At 51.0% G+C, this 7,409-nt stretch overlaps 1 protein-coding gene across 2 annotated transcripts in view; it reads right to left on the bottom strand.

Moving 5' to 3' along the window:
* SYT11 (synaptotagmin 11) overlaps positions 1-7,046 on the bottom strand; it is a 10,473-nt gene extending 3,427 nt beyond the window's left edge. The window contains exons 1-3 of one of the 2 annotated variants that reach the window (XM_042894825.1): positions 6,914-7,046; positions 2,888-3,711; positions 951-1,074 (exon numbers count right to left, since the gene is read on the bottom strand). In XM_042894825.1, the coding sequence (XP_042750759.1) occupies positions 951-1,074; positions 2,888-3,711; positions 6,914-6,947 (982 nt within the window). In that variant the 5' untranslated portion in view covers positions 6,948-7,046. The remainder of the gene's footprint in view (positions 1-950; positions 1,075-2,887; positions 3,712-6,913) is intronic. The other variant, XM_042894826.1, reaches the window with a different exon arrangement.
* Positions 7,047-7,409: the final 363 nt, after the last annotated feature.

Raw genomic sequence — 7,409 nt, 5'->3', positions numbered from 1 at the left:
GCTGATGGCCGTTGTGGGCCTTTGCAACCCAGGCCATTCTATGAGTCAATGATTCTATGGGTCCCTATGGCACCCTATGGATCCCTATGGCACCCTATGGATCCCTATGGCACCCTGTGGGTTCTCTGGGCAGCCTGCAGTGCTGGTTGGTGACCCTGCACACAGCAGGGCTTGGAGGCCAGGCTGGATGGGGCCCTGGGCAGCCTGGGCTGCTGTGAGACGTGGGCAGGTCGGTGGCTTTGCAGGCGCTGTGGGGTCGCAGCTTTGGGACCCTTGAGGTCCCTTCCAATCCAGGCCGTGCTGTGATTCTGTGGTTCTGGGAAGGGGTTCAGCTTGCTGATCCAGGCAGAACTGAACTGTGCACATTTAGGTTCACACTTCAGCTCCCAGAGGATTCTCCCACTGCAGAGCAACCAGCTGACATCAGCAGCTGGAGTTCTTAACAAGCTTCAACACTGTGTGGGGAAACTGGGGAAGGCTGGTATGGTGGCACACCAACTGCAGCAACTACTCCTAGCAGTACCACATGGGGAGCTTTCTGGTGAGGTCAGGGGCCAACTTGTCAAAGCTTTCACTTTGTTTGCTGTCATTTGTAAAAAGAAATATTTTACCTATTTCAGGGAACGGTCCCACAAAGTGTCAGAACGGTTTTAAGATGGGGAATGGTTGCAGTGAAAGGTATTGAAACCGATGAAAGATGAAAATTAAGCCTTCATTCTTCCACCAGCCTCAAACCAATTTACTCTTTATGCCAGCATCAGGTTTAGATTAATACATGTGGCATAGGGTGCACACCCAGCCTGCGTTTTACTACACTACACGTTCTTTCAGATGGACACAACAGTGTGGGTTGTTGAGGTGTCCTGCACTTCAGCAAAGCTATGAACTGCCCTCCTGGTGGCTTTATGTGGCAGAGTACAGACAGGTTCAGGGTTGGAGAAAATAGCTTCTACCTGAGAGGCCAGTGATATCCATCTTTGGCAAATGTCTGGCTTTCAGCACCACAACAGTCATTCTCTGCGCCACAGGTTGGTAAGATAGTGAGACCTGCAGCTCTCCTCTGCTAATGCATTTCTGTGAACAAGAAACAGCAATCATTTCTTAGGACAACTGACAAACACAGGCAAATGTTGGGGGTCACCGGTATTTTCCTAAAGGAAAAGGAGTTGGGAAAAAGGACCAAGGAGTTGGGAAATTGTCTGTGTTTCATTCTAAATACGTGTTTAGCCTTAGCCACGTGAGGTCTCCAGAAGGAGAGCGAGTTGCTGAAGGTAAATCATCCTCTGCTCTACATCCCGTGCCTGCTGAGCAAAGTAAGCATCACCACAGCCTTCAGCTTCTCTGGGAGCAAACCTGGGGCCCTGCTCACAGAAATCAGTGCCCCAGGGTTCCTCTGAGGTCTCCTCTGGAGATGCTGTGGTTTCTAGGAACTCTAAGCTCACTGATCTCTTTTGGAGCTTACACTGGTGAGCACCTCGAGCTCCTAGGGCACAGTTTGGAAGCTCCACCATCAGTCAAGTCTGCACTGGAAAAGGATGAAGACGAAAAAGAAACTATTCTATTAAACTTGTTGTACATCCTTCCAAAGAGTAACACTATTAAGATCAATAGCTCTGGTTTCCAGTCGGTATTCATTAACTTTCAGTGAGATGGCACTAATTTAGATGAAGTTTATTTGCTATCAAAGGAAATGGTATTAGCAGTGGGCATGAGATCGTGCGGCGTCAGGAGCACAGCAGTGACAGCACTGCAAAGCCCAGCCACAGCACCCTGCCCTGCCCCCTCTGTCAGCATCTGCTCCTTTCAGCCCCACGGTGCAGATGGGGAAGGAGGTCACAAATGGAGGATTTGCTTTGTTTCCAACAGAAACATCACCACAATAAATGTGAAATCTGGTTTTTGAATGCTATTGCTTAAATTAATTGGAGAAAATCGTGTGCGCAGCTGGCACCAAGCAAGCTACTAAATCTACTTTTAATTACTGTTGCATGCTAAATAATTTGCATCCTTGATTATACCTATTTTTTAGCGGGACCACTTTGCTCAATTTTTAATCCATTACTTGTAAAACCTACAGGACATGCAGTCAAAGCATTGAAAAGAACACTTTAAAAAACGCAGCCACTGAACTGAACGTAAAGCAGCCCATCAAGGTGAGATTCCATCTTTTCTGTGGGCTGCCCATCTTTCCAGCGTACAGCAATGAGAAATGAGAGCAGGATTCACTTCACTTAGGTTTCAGACGTCTACACTGGGCAAAACCACGGCAGATACATTTCAGTGGGAAAAGGAGACGGTCGCTGGGGTGGGATTGATGTCAGCTGTTCCAGACCTCTCCCCATGTTTTGTGGCAGCCTCTGCTGCTGATGCTGATCTGTTTTCGCTGGCTTACAGCCTACACTTACAGATTAGATAATTACAAATGGAGGTGTCCAGATCTGTCAGATGAATCCTTCTCTAAGAGAGATTTGCCTCTGCAGAGCAGGATATGTTGTTCCTCAGAAGTGGTATAAAAGGTATTTCAGAGTAACTGTATCTCCTGCTATTCCCCTTGAACAGCTCGGACAGGGATGAATGTCCCTTTGTCACTCTGCTCTTTTAATGGGAGTGGGACTTTGCCTTTTTTTGGGCATAATTGGTTAAATCATTCCTCATTTCTATGCCTCTGCAGTGACTGTGTTACCAAAACTCTATGACCACACAGCAGAGAACTACAGAACTAAAAGAGCACGGTCAGATATTACTACAATAACGCAGCTGTGGAAAAAAATGGGTTTCATAACTGAGAATATTGCAGCATTCCTGCTCAGCACGGCTCCCGATCCGGAAGAACTGGGATCAAGTGCAATGCAAGGAAACCTGCACGACACGAGATGAATTCATTTACCTGTATGTTCCTTTTGAGAATCTCCCTGGTCAGCTGAACCTTCCCGGTGCTCGGATCGACTCCTGCAAGGGGCACCATGACTTCTCCAATCACATCATCTCGAGAAAAGCGATCGAAACTCAACACCAGGAAGTGAAGCACCAAATCCTGGAGCTGGCTGTAGGGGATCCCATAGAAGGTGAAGGTTTCGTCAAAGACTGGATCCAACGTCTTGCGAAGCACGCGAGTCTTCACGCGATGCCTCTTGTCGGGAAGAATGGTCATCTTGATGTACGGGTCAGAGCTCTGAGTGTGCTCATCCATCACGGGCAGCCCGTGGGCCTCCTGAATGGTGACCACCAGTGCTTTTTTGGGGAAGTTGTAGTCCACTGAGAAAGTCAGCTCACCCAACAGGACGTCCTCTCCTGGAGAAGATGGCGAGGAGGTTTTACTTCCTCCTGGAGTGAGGCTTTGATCTGGGCTTAGTTCATCTCCATAATCTACTTTGATCGGAAGCTGATCAATGTGGGGAGCTGCGTTTGGCCCATCTGGAGCCTTATCAGAGCCTACCAAGCCAGATTCAGCAGCATTCACCAAAAGGTTTCCCCTCCCAGTCTCCTTAGGAGCGCCATTCTTGTCTCTCCGGATTCGGTTGATTTTCTTCTTGTTACTCAAGGTCTCCGGATAGATGCTGATGCCTTTCAACATGTGAATGAATTTATACGGTGGGGTTTTGTGCTTTTTTTCTGCTTGCTGGTGACAGCATGTCCACACAAAAACTGTTACTGAGACAGAAACCACCAGGACAGTAGCACCAATGAGGCCTGCCACGACTGGAGAGACATCTGCAGGGGAGAAAGGCAGTCAAGAAAGAGCTGGAACCTCTGTGAGTGCCTGCAGCGAGCACGCCTGGCAGGGACCCTACAGAATGCTGTGCAATAAGCCTGGTATCAAGGTTTCCTTAGAATAAAAAGTTAACTTGTATCTCAGAACTTGTATTTCTATGGCCACAACACGGGACTGGGAGTCGTCCCTTATGAACAGCTTGAACCCTGGCTACATTACAGTTATTTTTTTGGGGAGGGTGATGAACGTGGCCCTGTCCCACATGCACAAGGGACACAACAGCAACCTGAATCACGCGGAGATTCGTTCTCCTCCACTCACTGCTCTGTTTCCCCAGCTGCCCTGTCATGCACACACAGCCCACTCTGTGTCTCCCCCAGAAGCTGACGTTGTTCTCTTTGACTGCTCCCCTGTGTTGCATTCTCTGCTTGGTCACCCCAGCATTACTATTTATGTTCATCCAGATTTCGATGAGCAGCTGCTGACAAAATGCTGTCACCCCACAGTTACCAAGACTCTCATGTGAAAATCTGATGTTCGAAAGCAATGGGCAGAATGTCCTCTTTTTGTATTGAGAGATTGTTTGATATTTTCTGGAGTTTATATCAGTCGGGTTCTTCAGCTGTGTCAGGCCAGAACAAAAAGGCACAGCACTCATTTTTAGCGACCAAGCTCGTTATTTTCTATTTATAACCCTTGCTTTGGAGATGTATTATCAAACACCCAATGAAACCAGTAGTTTCGAGCTCCCCAGTACATTATATTGACATATTCAAGCAATTTAGTCAAGGGCCACCAAGATAATTAAAGAGCTGGAGCAGATGGAGGGTGGAGAACGGAGAGCAGATGGAATATGAGGCCAGCTTGAAGGAGCTGGCTCTGCTCAGCCTTAAAAGAAGGAAAAGGGAGAGATCTTCCTCTTGTGCCATGAGACGTTCACGCTGCGGTCGTATCACAACAGAGGAGGAAGGGATCCTCAGCCCCAGCTCTCCTCCTGCGGAACAGAACGCTCGCAGAGCTGCTCCTCCTGAAGCTCTTTCCCTACACTCAGGCTTTGAAATTCTTCCCGATTCTCACAACCTCCCTATTTGCTGGTGGACAGTCGCCTTCTGCAACACGTTTCTGCGGCCCCTCAGAGGTGAGAAGCAGTGAGGAGGAGCGTGAAATTCAGTTTATTTCAGAAGTAAACAAGCAGCTGTTTCTGCAGCGTTTTCTCTATAGCCTAAACATCTTAACACTGGAATGTTACTTGTCACTGAAAGCAAAGGTATTTTGAAGTCCATTAAGGTATTGGTCTTGTTATAATTGTATTATTGCTTTACTAAACATTTTTCCCTTTTTTTTTTCCTCTCTTTTCAAAGCAAACTAAATCCCCTCTGCCCCATCTTTTTCCTCACAAGCTGCACACACTGCTCGCTTCCATAGGAGCGCGGAAAGGCAAAAATTCATCATCGCAAACAACAGAAAATCATCTTCTGAATTCATGCTTCAATTACAGACAACACCCGAATTTGGCACTTTCTCTGCCCTTCCTATGTTGTCATTCATTAAAGCTGCGAGGCAAGAGGAGAAGACTGGCAGGCTCTGATCTGAGTATCTCATAGGCTCAGGGAAATCTGATTTTCCCATAACAAGGAATCTCCTTCTCACAGGAATCCCTTTGGGTTGAACGGGAGCCTTCCCTTCCTGCACCAGGATGTCTTTCAGGTGGTCACTGCCTTCACAGACGCACATCTTTGGGCCCACAGCACTAACAAACACTAACACACATCTCTGCTTCATTATTTCACATTCCCTCTTTGAAATGACCCAAGTGGTCTTTAAGAGCCAGTCTGAACGCAGTGCAATTCAGCCACATGCAGATCTTAAGAGCTTCTGAGCACATGCAGGAAAGGACAAAAGCCCAAACTCTTTTCTTATTCTGACCTCATGTTTTCTTGTGTTTTGTTCCCATTGTGTGTTCAGAGAATCAGCTCTTGTACCTTTATTTCCCAATAAACAATTTCAGCAGTCACATCAGAAAGCACCAAACAAGCCTTTTCTCCCCCCTCTAAATCCCCCAGCTCTTCAGTTGGCTCTTGCAGCTTCTGGTGGCAAAGAGTCTCCCAGCTTCATTGAGCATAGCGGCAAAAAACCAACAGCTTTTATTTCGAGCCCTCCCCACCTTGTTTTGCTGGATGCTTCTTTCTCCATAAAAGAAAGAGCATGGAAGGCCCAGCCCTGCTCTGCCCGCCGCACCTCTCCTCTCCTGCCTGGAGACTCCCACTTTACGTAATCCTTCCATACATCCATGAATTCTCTTTCTGTAGTTCCTCACGGCTATGAGCCGCCTCCCAGACTCCCGGAGATGAGGTTCTGTGAGTTCATGAACAGAGAAGTGCTTTGGATGCCCGTTTCAAACAGCCCATTTTGTCTCTTCTCTCCAATAAAACCCCATTCTTTACAAAAAAAATGCACCATCTGTACCAGGTATCTTTGCTCTGACGCGATGCAAAGATCTGAGACCCAAATCGATTTCCAGGCTATGGAATTATGGTTTTGGTTAATGAGATAGCGCTGAAAACTTCTTTTTAATACCAACATTTGCTGATTACACCCTGATGGCCACTGCCGGCCAGCGATGGCAGCCCAGAAACGACACGGAACGCGCAAGTGGAATGCAGACATCGTATGTATGGGATGCGATGCAGGATGGATCAGTGTTACTAAGAGCTTGAGAACGTAAAGTTAACGCGGTAACCACGCGTTAGCGATAGGCCCCGGCCCCGACAGAAGGTCGGTCGGTGCCGGAGGACGGAAGGAGCAGCGATCAGGTTCTTAAGAGCCGCGGGGACCCAACGGACAGGCGCCAATCGACGGATGACGCCCCGTCGTTCCCCCCCAACCCCTCGGGCCCGCCGCGGCCCCGCCGAGGAAAGGGGGGGGGGGTGGCTGTGGTAACGGCCCGCCCCGCCCCGCTCGGCCTTCGGTGGCGGCGCCGCAGCCCCGCGGCCCCCGGGGAGGCGCGAACAAAGGGCGGGCCGGGCGCGGCGCAGGCAGCGCGTCAAGGGGGCGCTCGGTACCGCGGCCGGGCCTCCAACGCCGCCCTCCGCATCCACCCGCGGCCTGCTCCGGTACCGCCGAAATGGGGATGGGGAGGGGTTGGGAAGCGGAGGAAAGGGCGGCGGAACGGGGCTCTCCGCGCGGCCAAGCCCCACTCACCGAAGCCGGGGTGGACGCTGGTGATCTCCGCCATGGTCCGCGCTGAGGCGGAATGCGGCACCCGGTGCGGAGGCGCCGCGGTACGGCCCCCGCCCGGAGGATGCTCCGCAGCCGGGATGCAGGAGCCGCCGACTGGTCCCGATCGGCGCAGGCCCCGCCCGGTCCCGCCCCGCCGCCCCGCCCCGGAGCCGCCCGGCGGTGACTCGGCAGTGGCGGCGCTGCGGTCGCGCCGCCGGGCGGCGCTGCGGGTTGCGGTGCGTTTGTACAGAGTCCGTGTCCCGCGCTGAGGGGACGGCGCTAACGCAGCTGTTTGCGGGCGGGTTCTCCCCTCACAGCTCAACCCTGGGGCCGAGTGGCGGGTTCTACCGCCCTCAACGTGGTGGCCGCGTTAAGATGGCGGCACTCGGTTCCCCCCCCTCGGGCGGTGCGACGGGCGGCCCTCGCCCCCCAACATGGCGCTGTCTCCCCCCCAACATGGCGGCTGTTCCTCCCCGCA

Source organism: Lagopus leucura, unplaced genomic scaffold (genome assembly GCF_019238085.1).
Source record: "Lagopus leucura isolate 7727_CA_CO unplaced genomic scaffold, USGS_WTPT01 205-1_obj-0_obj, whole genome shotgun sequence".
In the NCBI taxonomy this organism is placed as follows: Eukaryota; Metazoa; Chordata; class Aves; order Galliformes; family Phasianidae; genus Lagopus; species Lagopus leucura.
Note: the sequence above shows the minus strand (reverse complement) of the source record. Positions and strands in the feature narration are given on the sequence as shown.